General features: G+C 36.3%; 1 protein-coding gene across 1 annotated transcript; it reads left to right on the forward strand.

Moving 5' to 3' along the window:
* Positions 1-1,149: 1,149 nt before the first annotated feature.
* On the forward strand, positions 1,150-11,639 carry LOC103143979 (adhesion G-protein coupled receptor G2-like). The gene is made up of 14 exons (XM_007560717.1): positions 1,150-1,235; positions 4,850-4,965; positions 5,089-5,152; positions 5,260-5,401; positions 5,499-5,612; positions 6,325-6,447; positions 6,558-6,603; positions 6,681-6,772; positions 8,816-8,931; positions 9,143-9,411; positions 9,485-9,575; positions 9,834-9,963; positions 10,814-10,970; positions 11,413-11,639. The coding sequence occupies exons 1-14, from the start codon at positions 1,228-1,230 to the stop codon at positions 11,511-11,513; spliced, it is 1,569 nt and encodes a 522-aa protein (XP_007560779.1). The 5' UTR covers positions 1,150-1,227; the 3' UTR covers positions 11,514-11,639.
* Positions 11,640-14,197: the final 2,558 nt, after the last annotated feature.

The raw sequence follows: 14,197 nt of genomic DNA on the forward strand, positions 1-14,197 counted from the left end.
GCTGTGAATATTTCCCCTTCATAATAAGCACTTTCATTTCAACAGTTCATTTTGTGTTTACTTGTGTTATATTTGGCTAATGTTTACATTTGTTTGACCATCAAAAAATAACAAATCATGAAGGAGTGAGATTTTTTTTCCATCACTGCGAGTTTTGAAGATTTACACATGAAGATTAATTCAAGTCTTGATGTTTTCCTGCAGTTTTGAAACACTGTCCTTAAACTTTTCAAATACAATGACGCTTGAGAGAGTGTTTATCCATCCTCAGTTGATTTTTCACTGTAATTCCATTTTTTTTATGCTTTTTACTCCTTTTAGGCTTTTAAGCATATGGATGTAATGAAGGTTATTAATTTGCTTATTGCCTTTGCCTATTAACTGTGCCATTCATTTAACTGACAGTGTGTCATTTTTAGAATATTTGAATCTTCAGCATCTCTTATGATTGAAATCCATGGTGAATTGTTTACAATGATTATTTTCTTTATGCTGTATATTGATGTAATGTGCATGCATCTGTATTTCTCGACAATTATAAAAATCATCATTGAATAACTGCCTCTTGTCACTTGACTCAAAGTGTTTTGGCTTCAGAGACTCAGTAAAATATGGAGACCCATTTCAGCCAAAATAAATAAAAGAAAAGAAAAATAAATCAGTAATTGGCTTCGTTATTCCTATTTACATTTATTCATTTATACATTCAATTATTTTATTTATTTATTCCCGCATTTATTGCGGTCTATCTTTTTATCCATTTCCTTATTTTCCTTATTCATTTATACTTTCTGTTTTCCTTGGGAATAAATAAATAAATAGGAATAAAAAAGCCAATTATTTATTTACTTATTTATTCACCTAATTTTGGCTGAAATGGCTCTCCATAGAAATGTGTCTCCACTGTGTTGTACAAACAAGAATAAAATCATTTGTACATGAAATTTGCACATTTGATTAGCAAAGATTGCTAATCAAATGAAAGGCAGATCATTTATACAGAGAGAACTCTTCCTGGATCTGTACACAAATTATCTGGAACATAATGTCACATTTTGGTTTTATCTTTGTCACTCATTTAAATGTTTCTGGGGGTTTCAGTTTTTTTCCCCAAACAACTTCCTACAGAAGTGTTAATTCCGCCTACCTTCTGCTCTGCTTCCTGCTGTCACATTGGTTGCGCTCTGGTATCGTTTCACATAAAAACTATAACAATATCTCAGCGACATGCAGAGGTAAGTCTATCATGTTTTTTAATGTTCAGCTTCAAGGGCGCTTCTGGTTGTGGCGATGCAGAAATCTGACCTGAGCTGTGCTTGTTGTTTATTAATCTGCACAGGAAAGGTCTGCAGCGATGCAGAGGCTTTAATTTGAAGTGAGAAAACTTGCAGTTATTTCTGTTGGAAGGCCATGAAACTATTTTGAGATGTTTCTCTTACTTTTAGCAGAGAAGCTCAAAAACATTTTGAATTGTAAGTTTAGGAGATCTAGCTGGTGGTGTTAAGAAAAGTGATGGAGCTTATTGAAGACAGAATAATCAAACAGGTTTACACTTGACCAAGATCTGTGTGTGTGTGTGTGTGTGTGTGTGTGTGTGTGTGTGTGTGTGTGTGTGTGTGTGTGTGTGTGTGTGTGTGTTTTCTTTGTTAAAATAAACCTCGACTTGCTGATATTTATTCAGAAACCATTTCCAAAATTCTATTTTTACCACCTTGGTCATTGATTCTGCTACATATTTTAATCCAAACAGTGACATCAAAACACTGAAGAGGTTTTTTCAATAAGTGAGATTTTAAAAAATTTCTAATATTGATTAGCATAGTTTGCGTTGCTAACTGTAAACATCTTGCTCTGTGTGGAGAACAGAAAGCCTCTCCTTCATTCTGAGAAAGACTAATATTTCTAAATCCATTGGTGCTGTAGAGTACAATGAACCACCACAGCAGTGTGGGTAATATTACATTTTATCTCTCTGTAAATCTATAACATGTTTAGTCATTTGAATGGACTCTTGGCTTCCCTGTCACAGCGGGTGTATTTCCTGATTGGTTGAGGGGTCTTGTTTTTGGTAGCAGCAGCAGATGAACAGATCTCACAGCTGGAAAAAGCAGATTTCCAGTGAACACCTTTCCAATATGGTAAATTCCCAGCATTCAAGAGCTGGTCACAGACTGTGGCTTTTGCTTTTCTCTGTGCCAGAAACTGCTGTTAATGTTAACAACTCATGGTGTTGGGGACTGAGCTGATGGTTCTTAGTGTTATAAAAGAGAAAATTTGTTGGATCGGCATCATGACAGGTCTGTAACCTCCGTCTGATATGTTGGTTATAACATGACGTGAAGCTCAAAAAACGTTGATTTTACATAAAGCTACCCCTTTAATGAGTCAGACATTTCTGCTATAAATGTCTGAAGACCTTCAGCAAGAAATTGGACTCTGGACGGAACTAAAACATTTCCTACCAGCAAGATTCTTGTTGAACCTCAAACTTGGTTTCAAAAAAAAAAAAAAGAAAGAAATTGCTTTATGTGGTTGAAATGGTTCCAGGACAACTTTCATCAGGCTTTACAAGCTTCACAACAAATCAGTTTGAGTAATGGAACAACTACTCTGTCACCATTTTGTCTGCAGGGTGTTAAAGCTGGTGTTGAATGTGGATAAGACGAAAGCAACAGGGTTTTTTTTTCTCTTTTTTGTTGCACTCTCAAAAACTATCAGAGATCCATCTGTTGCTTACCACTGCTTTAGGGGCACAAATTGAGTTTGTCAATAATTATGACTATCTTGGCTTTATTGTAGATAAGCAGCTTTCTTTTAAAAAGCACATAGCAGATTTGTTATTAACACTGAAGATAAAGATTTTTTTTATTATCATAATGGATCCTGTTTCTCTCTCAAAGCTAGAAGAAAATTGGTCTCAGCAACATTCTTACCACTCCTGGATTATGGAGATGCCTTATATATGACTGCATTGAGCAAATGTCTTCGGTCCTCGGATACTGTGTATCATTGTGCTGCGTCCTCTAAGCGTACTGAGAAACAATCACCTGATGGTCCTGATTTATAAAACTCTACTCCTACATCGATCTGTTACTGCCCGTTATTTGCACTCCTGCAACATTTTCCTCTTGCATGTTCCATGTTTTCCAACAGAAAGAGGGAATCAAGTGTTCAAGTGTGACGGCTCCCACTGCATGGAATCAGCTCCAGTCTGAACTCAGGATGTCGGATCTTATTTCATTGGACTTATTTTGAGCGGTTCTAAATAACATTCAGTGTGATTCTATCAACCAGTGTCATTGTTTTTAAATTATTTTGTAATTTATTTTAAACTTGGGCGTATGTTTTAATATGTTGTGTGTTTGTGTAATCAGGTTGTTGTGTGTTGCAGATTTCTGCCCAGGTTTAAAATGAAAGATTTTAGTGGTGGTTTAACTGGCTAAATGAAGGAAAAAAAGAAAAATCAGAGGCTTTTCTTGCAGTTTGACTTTGAGCACGTTTTGTGGAACTGAGCCACATCTGTCAGCAGACTGAGTGTCACAGACAGATTCTCTCTGAAATTTGCAGACCTGTTTGACCTAGTGCAGTGCATGCATTTGCATCTTCATTTGAAAGTTAAACATTGGGCTCATTTTACTCTTTCTGCTGCTTCTAAATAAAATGTTATAATGGATTACTTGTTAAACAGAACAGTTGAAGTTCAGATTATGAGGCCATCAGTGTAAAGTCAGCAGCGCAGTCCGCCATCTGGATTTGGAGAAGAAATTAAAATTATTATATAGGTGGGTGGCATTCTGACACGACTCAATGGATAAATGTTATGTGAAGGGCAGGCGGCAGCAAAAATACTGGACTTCACTGCAAAAAATGAAAAATACTACAAAGTATTTTTACTGTAGTTTTGAGTGCAAATATCTTAGTATACTTGACATGAGACAAAGCTGGCTTAGATGGAACTTTTCAGCAAAATATAGCTGAAAAGTATTAATAATAATATCAATAATAGTGATTTTAAAAAGCTCTGGTTCCACCGGCAGATTATGTCACTCAGAACATGGGCAAAATGTCTTGTTAAAGGTGAAATAATTTGCGAGAGGAACTAGGTTTTTTTTAATCAGTACTAAGATATTATTGACTAAAAAATTAATTGCTCTCTTGTTTTTCTATGATTTTAAAGTTTTGCTTTTACTATGGCATATAACAGAAATCTTGTGGCACAAAGACTAATTTCACAAAGCAGAAATTAAATACGATGCAGTTCATGTTTTACAGTGATAAAAAGGTTCAAACTGGGCTTTGTTCAGTGGAATAGTCCTTTACTAACCTGACAATCCAGAAGCTGACTTTAGCATTGATGAATAGTGGAGCACACTTATAAAACCCAACTTGTGGTTTGTACTAAAATACCCAGAATGTTATTTAAAAAAAAATAAGAAAAGAAACAGACACATCTAAAAATTTGAACTTCTGAAAGCACAGAATCCTAAAATTGGAAACATATGGGAATCCTGATTGCTAATTTCCAACAGAAAAAATAAAGTCTTTGTTGGTTTATGTTTTTTTGTTTTTGTTTTTTGTTTTTGTTTTTGTTTTTTCAGCAGAAATGAGACTAATACTTAAGTCCAAAAATGTGCATCATCAAATTTGGATCTTTTGCATTCAGTTTTTAGTTCAACCTTTAAGGAGAAATCTAAGGATGAATTTTACAACTTGGGAATGAAACTCAACACATGTGGATTTTGTTCAAGGTTTTCTGTTTCTCTGTGTATTTCGGACAGAACCTGCTCATTGCCTCTCCGTCCAGCACACAAGCTCTTGATTTAAACCAGAACATCTGTGTTTTTGACAGAAAGATGTTCTGGCTCGTCCTGTTGGTGGGATTTTATACCATGGATAGTGTGACCCAAGTAAACTGTAAACCCACTGATTGTTGGAATGACTGCAACGAGTTTAAAGATCGATCAGGTAGGTTGCTTCATTTGCAACATCAAATTGTTCCAAATGATTACTTTGACTGGGTCATTTGTTATCTGTGGCTATTTATGTCCACACTTCATTTCATGCATTTTCCAATGATCAACTTTACAGTTGCGAAAACTGAATGCTGCATGAAAAGGTACAGCCAAGGGATAACGGAGTGGAACATTTTCAAGTAAGTATTTTCATTCTTTATCATGAACAGAGTCAGTGGGTGTGTGTGGATCAGATAGTGTATCTCTGAGCTGTCGATCTTCATATCCTTTCTTTCTTTTCAACCAGGGCAACTCAAATACTTGAAAGCATTCTGGAGGAAACGGAGGTGAACCAGACCACAAACATTTCTGTTCCGTGTTTAGTGGCTCTCTTACATAAGCCGCCTAACGACTCCAGGAGTATTGAGATATATGCCAACAGCACTCAGGTAAACATATCTGTGTGTATGTTCTTAATGGACAGATTCACAGACAGCGGCATGGCACCTTCAGTGTTTCTCTTGTTGTTTCTGCTTCTGGTTGCAGGCGACATCAGACGTAGATGTGTCCAACAGAGCGGTGAGAGTTCAGCTGCCGGCAGAGCTGCTTACTGGACTGAACAGTAGCATTGTATTCTGCATGATCCAGATGCCAGGCAATGTGAGACTCATCTTTTATGTCACTGACAAAGCATGCATAATAGCACTTTTACATTTATGGTGTTTTCACCAAAAAACTGGCGGCTAAAATTGCAGCATTTGCTATATTTTCAGCTGCTGTGTTATGCTTTCACACTGCATTGTGTCAAACTAACCTGGTGTTTCACTGACCTACATGGTTTAGATGTTCACCTAAACCATGTGAACATGGTTTAGGTTCACCTAAACATGGTTTACCTAAACAAGGTCCATCAGAATGGATTTACTCCATTCAGATGGAGTAAATCATCTGAATTACTCCATTCAGATGATTGTAATTCAGCAAAACCCTGTTAATCAGCCATCAGTTGAAATCATGTGTGTTTCTGTTCATGTACCCTCAAGAAAAAATGTTGAGCTCAGGTTGAAATTTGTTTCTTCTTTTTTTAGTGGTTTGGGTGTAGGGATGTGGTTTGACATTCAGGAAGTCGGTGTGCATTTGCTTGGGGGGAAGGGAGACGTGTCATTTTATTTCAAATTATATCCTAGACTAAGTTTTCACATCATAATAATCTGTTGATACAGACAGAATCTATCTCTGGTAACCGTTAGCAGAATTCTGATTAAACCCCAACAATTACAAATTTCACCTGCAAATGATGCAAAATGACACATGGTACATCTTTATTTTTTGACAATAACATTTTAAAACAAAAGTTGATTTTATTTTGCAGAATTCCCTGCCAGACTTGCAGAACCTGTGTGATAACAGGCTCGTCGGCATCAGCGTCGGCAGGAATGTCGCCGGACTCAAGCAACGCATCAACATCACTATGAGCATTGCATCAGCCATAAACGTAACTGATTTTATTCCCCTGCCCTTATCACAAAGCTGCAAGTTATGTGGCAATATGTTGCAGGAAAGAAGATAATAATACCATCTAAAGCAGAAATAATGTTGTTTTAGGAATCCCTGAGACCCGAGTGTGTGTTCCTAAATACGACATCTGGTTGTGAGTAGCCACCAGTCATCGCTCGGTTCAGTTCTGATGTCCTGATGTGGTCTGTATGACAGGTTTCTCTCTCTCAGATGTTAGCACACAGGGCTGTGAAATGGTGGAATACAACCAGACGTACATCACCTGTTCCTGTGACCATCTCACATACTTTGGTGTGCTCCTGGTAGGAAACACTTTTTGTTTTGTTTTTTATTTCATGAACAAAAGTTGTGTCGACCACAACAGTTCAAGTTGAACCGTTGTGCCATCATCCCACCTCTTTGTCTTAACAAAGGCGTCGTTTGACAGAAGTTCAACAGAGAGGAGACAGGAGCAGTATTGCTCCTCTCACTGATATAGTAACAATGACTTTATGACCTTTTGCCATAAAATCCTTAACATCACTTGGGGCTATAAGTTTTTCAGCTCCAAAATCAGAATTTAGTTTTTGACTCATTTCAGACATATATTCTTAGATATTTTATATATTCATTGCACATTGAGGGATATATTTCATGATTTTTTTTTTTTTTTTACTATTTCAATGATTATGGCCAACAGACAATGAAACCCTAAATTCAGAGCTTTAGAATATTTTAATATTGTGGAATGTGTGTGATTATTTACTGACTTTAAAATACTGTTGTTAGTTTATAAATCACTGAACATTAAAGATCTGCTGCTGTTGTTTCAACCTTCCAGAACCTCTCAGGTCTTCTGGTTCTGATTCTGCTCTGCATCCCCAGAACCAGAACCAAATAAGGAGAAGCAGCATTCAGCTTCTATGCACCACAAATCTGGAATAAACTTCTAGAAAACTGCAAAACATCCAAAACACTGTGTTTCTTTAAATAAGGCCAGATGTTTAAAGAAGCTTTTGAACCATAATAAATGAAACATTGACCAAAACATATAATTTGTATTGATGATTTTTATGACTTCATCTAACAAAATGTAGAGTTACTGGTTTCTGAGCGTGGTGACTGTATGATGTTTTCTTATTCTTGTGTTTCCATGATGTAAAGCTCTTTGAGCTGCCATGTTGCTGAAATTTGCTACACAAATGAACTTGATTGATTGCATGCCATTGTGAATACATATATTTATTTATTCATCTTCAACAAACCATTCTATCTGAAAAATGTGAACTATTGAGTGGAGTTAAGATTTTTTATATATATAAAGAATTGCACATACTCCAATATACCAGTAAGGGGAGCTATTTCACATCAATTGAGTGACTGTTAACAGGACTTGAAAGCAGGAAGAGGAAGAGATGCCTCAGTAAATGATAAACATAAACATAATGGTACCATTGTTTCCTTGCACAGACGTCTGATTCATGCTGTTGTTTTTTAAAAATACATTTCAATTTAATTATGCAAACCTAGATGATTTTATCTGGATGAGTCCAGAGGAGCGGTTGATCATCATTTCTTATGCAGTACTTATATGATAAAACAAAAATAAAACTAAAAAAAGATAGGTTGAAATTATTCAGAACTAAAACCAGAGGTGTTTAGAGTTTATCCATGTAAAGCTTATATTATGTTTTTTTTTAATTGTTATTTGGGTTCTTTGATGTAATGTTTTCATAAATACTATGTAATTTAAATGAATACCTCCTTATGACAGACAAAGGTAGCAATGCAAATTCTGACTGGAATGTTAGAAATTCAAACTATAAAAATATTGAAATAAAATCCTGTATTTTAATGCCAATGATTTCTGTGACCACTTTGTGAAGTTTATGTCAGCTAAAAATGTTAGAGTGCACGTAAAAGGTAAAAGGTAAAGGTAAAGGTAAAGGTAATTTTATTTATATAGCACATTTTCAGCAGCAAGGCAGTACAAAGTGCTTTACAGGATTTAAAAGGAAATACAAACAAAATAACAAACCATAAGAAAGACTAAAAGAAGAAAAAAGATAATAATGTTTAAATAAACTAGATACTCCTATTCAGGGTTGGTAGATAAGTATCAGTAAGTGTTCTCTGGTCTAATTCCTTTTCTGGGTTGAGAGAGTAGGAGTCTAAAAAGTAGTTGCTAAGGTAGTTTTTCTGGGTTCCAAGTTCTAATCCCTGTTCTGTGTTGCTAAATAAGTGTAAGCAAGTAAGTATCCTCTGGACTTCTGGGTTGCTAGACAAGTATAAGTAAGTATACGTATCATACATACCACATAAAATGGTCAACAGCTGAACGACAGAGTATTTCTTTTTTTCCGCAGGTGTCTGCAGACCTCTCCCCCAAAGATGCTGAGATCTTGTTCTACATCACCTACATTGGCTGTGGTATCTCTCTGTTTGCTCTGGTCATCACTGTTGGTCTCTTCATCATAAACAGGTACTGCCTTCATTGAACAGCCTCCAGTCTTTTTGTCAGTTATTGTTTCATGAATACCTGCTCGGTGAGGTGTGGTATTATTAGTGTTGTCCATCGATTCATTTGTTCTCTGTAGATGGTAAAGACCCTCAATTTAGCAATCATTTGTATCCTTACAACTCAGTATAGCTATGAAATCTGTTCAGCTGTTCTCGTTTTCTGTGTCTGACAGAAAACTCAGAGGAGACGATTCCAAGAAGATCCACATCAGCCTGGCAGTCGCTCTGATCCTCCTCAACGTTCACTTCCTCCCCAGCCAGGCGGCAGCAGCATCGTCCTCCACCGCGCTTTGTCGTTACGTGGCTCTTCTTCTTCACTACTCCCTGCTGGCCTCTTTCACCTGGATGGCCTTGGAGGGCTTCCACCTCTACCTTCTTCTGGTCAAAGTCTTCAACGTCTATGTGAGGCGATACCTGCTGAAACTCAGCGTGGTGGGATGGGGTGAGTGGCATCGTCTGAATTTGAAACTTAATGTCTGCAGCCTTAAGTTAAGGTACCAGTTGTTGTGTTTCAGGTCTTCCAGCGGTCATTGTGTCAGTGGTGGTGATCATAAACAAAGACACATACGGTCGTACCTCTGTGGACTCGTCCAATACTACTGAAGTGTAAGAAAAACACATGCTAACTGCTTTGCAGCTACTTTTTGGCTCTGTTGTGTTTGCACGTTTCAACACAATCAGTGAGTGAAACCAACTAACTCAACCCTAACTCAACTTGATGTTTTCCTTAAACTCAGAACTTGGGTTGTTTTTTTTGGTACACTTTCAGTCTCCTCAATAGATGTGATTACAGTCTGCATTTTTATTTTGTATATGAAAAACTGAAAGAAAAAAAAAAACTTTCTTTGCTGCCTTTTTGTCTAGCTGCTATATAACCGATGACAATGTGAAGATGGTGACCACGGTGGGAATGTTCATCTTGGTGTTCATCTTTAATGTGATCATGCTTGGAGTGGTAATCAAATGGTTCATGGGGCTGTACTTTCACAAACAGGTAATTGTCACGTAGCTACATTGCATGTACAACCAACAGATTGGCTATGCCTTATAGGTGTTGCCAGTGAAAGTTGTTATCCAACTGTTATCAACATGTGACGTTGTCTGATGAAGTACGATGTAAATAATTATGTTCCCTAAAGGTATGGTAAGCTCAAGGTTCTGCCGAAACTCTTATTTTGAAGTTATTGTGTTGCCCTGTACTGCTGACAGAGGCAACATTCAATAAGCCTACGGCCTAGTCCATACACAAATACATTTTTATGCGTGTTGGCCTTGATAAAAAACTGAATTTATAGATGGAGATGATTGAGGCAGTGAAATGTGATACAGGTTCAACCACACATCATGGATCCAAAGCAATTTCCATTTTCACTCCCAAGTCTGAACAATCACAGCTTGTTGACATGTAAATGTATTTGAAGGGAAATCTTGAAAGTTGGGTTGAATTTCAGCGTTGTACTTGTGATAAACAGAAAACTGCTACCAAAAGAGGTGTGGCATGGTGGAGCAGACTGTCTGTTAAATAAACTCCTTGAACAGTTTTAGTCTTAAATCTCCTGTTTGTAGTTGGTGTTTTGTAATCAGAAAGGGCAATCTTAATAAAAAATATCCAGAGGAGGTGTGAAGTATAAATGTGACCAATCATCTAGGTGGATTTGGAATGGTGGCCTCTCATTGGTTCCTGTTTTAAACCAGATTATCCAACTCAGAGACCCAAGATGATTCCCTCAGTACCAATCTAGCACAAAGTTACAGGTTCATACGTTAGGATCTCTTCTATTTTTTTGCATTAACTTAAAACTACTGTGTTTTTTCTCTCTCTCTGTTCATGTTTGGTTAATCAGCGCAGACAGAGTGAACGAAATGCAGCCAAGAATAAAATTTGCACGCTGCTGGTTCTCATTGTTCTGCTTGGTCTGACCTGGGGCCTGATCTTCTTCTCACTGGGCCAAGTGAACACTCCTGTCCTCTACATATTCTGCATTGTGAACTGTCTTCAAGGTCAGTATGGTAAAACCTGATCTCTTTACTGCTGGGACATTCCAGCAAATACATTTACAGTATGAATTAGCCCATAAGTCAAGATAACAGATCATCTTTTTTGAGGTCATGGGTCACAGTGGGCATAATATAAAATCACATCCAAATACTTGGTTATTATTAATTTTTTTATTCTTGAAATTGCCCTTCAGAAGCAGGAAGCTAACGCCCATTCTGGTTCTTTTGTATGATAAGTGTTCCAAAGTGAACAAGCACATGTACTGTAACCCTCTAGAGTTTATGGAAACACTCATTAGCTTTACTGTATTTTGACTGCACTATAGTTCATTTTTGCCTGTTAATTCTGACACAATTCGGTGGTTTCTCAGTGACCTTTGAGCTTCACCTCCTGCTCTCTGTGGACAATCTGAGCTTATTTTCTCTCTCCTTTGTGTTTTTCTAGGTTTCTTCATCTTCTTTTACTTTGTGTTGACTCTGAAAAACGCCAAAGACTCAGCTACCATGCCAAGCACTGACATACAGAGTCACAGCTCCAAAACCTGAACCCATAGGACGGTCATATGTTTGGGGGATTTTCACTCTAATGCTACTTCAGATCTTGTTTTTAAAGTGACAGTGTTATGTAAAATTTACTTTGTTGTTTTTTTTTTGTTTTTTTTTTAGCTTTAGATCATGTTATAATGTTATTCCTTCATCAAAAACATACGTGGAGTGTTTCTTTGATTCTTTCATGCATGTTTGAGAAATCCTTTAGTCTCCATGGCAACCCCTCAGCTGTGCAAAACACTTGGAGGGACCTAGCTCCGCCTTCGAGGACGAAGCTTCTCCTCATAGCTGCAGTTTCCAAGCTTCCGCCTCACAGAGCAGCCCTCCTTTGGACTCCCCCACTCAGCTCCTTCAGACTAGCCAGCAGCAATTAGCAAAAGCCTGGTGGAACTGTGCATCTGCTAATCTCATTATATGATCAAATAACTGGTAAAAATGTTGTTTAAGGGTTAATAGAGGAGCTAATTTCAAAGTGTCAAATTACAAAGTCAAATTTCTTTTAAGTCATATAGACATGTACAGCATTTTCATAACAACTGAAGGCAACATGGTTACTTGCTATAAAATTGTTATATGGCTAGAAAACACTAAATATTTCCCCTTTAATGTAACATATTGCACAATAGAAAGTAAGCCTTCTTCATAGTGACTACTCCTAACTGATATTACATTTTCTTTTTAAGTTTGTGGTAAGTCCTGCCATGGATTTCTCTCTTTGAAAAAAGAAACCTATTATTACCAAAGGAAAACTTCATATACCATTACACAGGTTGTAGAATTTATCTTATGCAAATCCTACATAAACACTCTTCATTGTAACAGCATAACAGACCAAGTGAAAAACCGGAAGCTTTGTGATCAATATGAGGAACAAACATCTACATTATTGCAATCCAGGTGAATGTTACATATTCATATGTAACATGGATGAATGTTACATATGATGCAGTTGTAAAACTGCATTAAAAAGATGATTTTGTAGTAAATAAACATTTCTTTTGGAAAATGAAGGCAATGAGTTTAAAGTTTTACATAAAAGACCGTCTGTAGTTCATTTCATACCTGCATACTGTAGGCAAATATTCCTCCAGTTATTCTTTTTTTTTTTTTTTTTGTAAATGATGGCATGTAATTATTAGTACTTTAGGTTTTTGAATATATCTGATGTAGTTATAGTCTTTACAAGATTTACAGACTTATCTCTTAAAAGGCTGTTACATTTTAGACTTTAGTCGTAGAAAACTGTCTTAAGCATAAAGACAATATAGACCACAGGTGTGTAAAAATGTTCACACTTTTAAATAAAGTATTATCAGTTCTGCAGCAGGTCTTTGGACTTTAGTGTGTACAGTGCAACAAATCTGATGTACAGTTTTATACCTGTGGGAGAGGATAGGGGTTAATTACTGAACTAACTGACATTATGAGCTAAAAGATTTTATGTGAAGCTTGCTCAATTCAGAATCAGAGCAGCACTCTGGTTTGTCTGCGAACCACAGAATATTTTTGCTATCAACCAATATTTAGTTTGCTCTATCATATCACACAGAGAAAATCAGTGGAGGTCAATTTTTTAGTCATTTTTTTTCACCATAGTTGTTCATACATTAAAAAATTTTTATAGTTTTGAGCTAAATATTCAGTTTGCAAACTAAATATTTAGTTCCAAACTAAACATAAGTCTGAGCTAAATATTTAGTTTACAAACTATTTAGTTCTAAATTCAATATGTAGCTTAACCAGAAATTTAGTTACAAATTAAATATTTATTTTCCAAATTAAACATTTTATTTCCAAACAAAACAAGCAATTTTCAAACTAAATAATTATTTTCCAAATTAAATATTTTGCTCTGAACCAATTAGTTAGCCTGCTAAGTAAGTATTCCACAAGCAAGTCAAGTATTTAGCTTACTTGCGAACTAAACATTTAGGTTGCTAGCAAAATATTTAAAGCTAAAGATATTTATTATTAGTTAATTACACGAAGCATTTAAATATAAAGTTTCAGTGTAAAACCTGGGTTTTTTTCATTGTTAAGAATCTGAATCTTCTCTATGTCTACATTAATTCATGATGTTTTCAGCGATGGCCTCGTTCTACAAACTGCTGCACCTGCAGTCAGTGTGAAAGAAAAACCCTTTAGATTCAAACTGGTCATTTTCACATGATGTCATCATGTTGGATCATGTTCCTGTTAATATTAGCACAGAGCTGCACTGCAAACGTTACTCATTCATGGAGCTCAGGTGGCACCATAAAAATTATTTGCATAAAACAGATGCTGCTGTGCTCAAAGATGCACAGCAGCATCTTTGAACGCCTTATTGGAACGTTTCATCTTGTGTCAGCCTCGTCTTCCCTTCATTCTGTTAACTTGAGAAAAAAGCAGTTCTGGCATCTGAAGGCTGAGGTAAGCTTTTTTACTCTGTTGGATTTCTATGAATGCATAAAACATCTTAAAAGTAAAAAGAGATAGTTGATACTGCATTGTGTAACACTTTATTTGAAGGGGGGGGGAAAAAGACTGTCATGACACTGTCATAAACATGACATATCACATGTCATGAACATGAATAAGCCTTCATGAATATTTATGACTGTTGTCATAAATACAAAGTTGACATTATTCAAAATGTCTTTGTTATGACAACTTGACATTAACCAGGAAATCATTACTGT

This window comes from Poecilia formosa, unplaced genomic scaffold (assembly GCF_000485575.1).
Source record: "Poecilia formosa unplaced genomic scaffold, Poecilia_formosa-5.1.2 Scaffold119, whole genome shotgun sequence".
NCBI lineage: Eukaryota > Metazoa > Chordata > Actinopteri > Cyprinodontiformes > Poeciliidae > Poecilia > Poecilia formosa.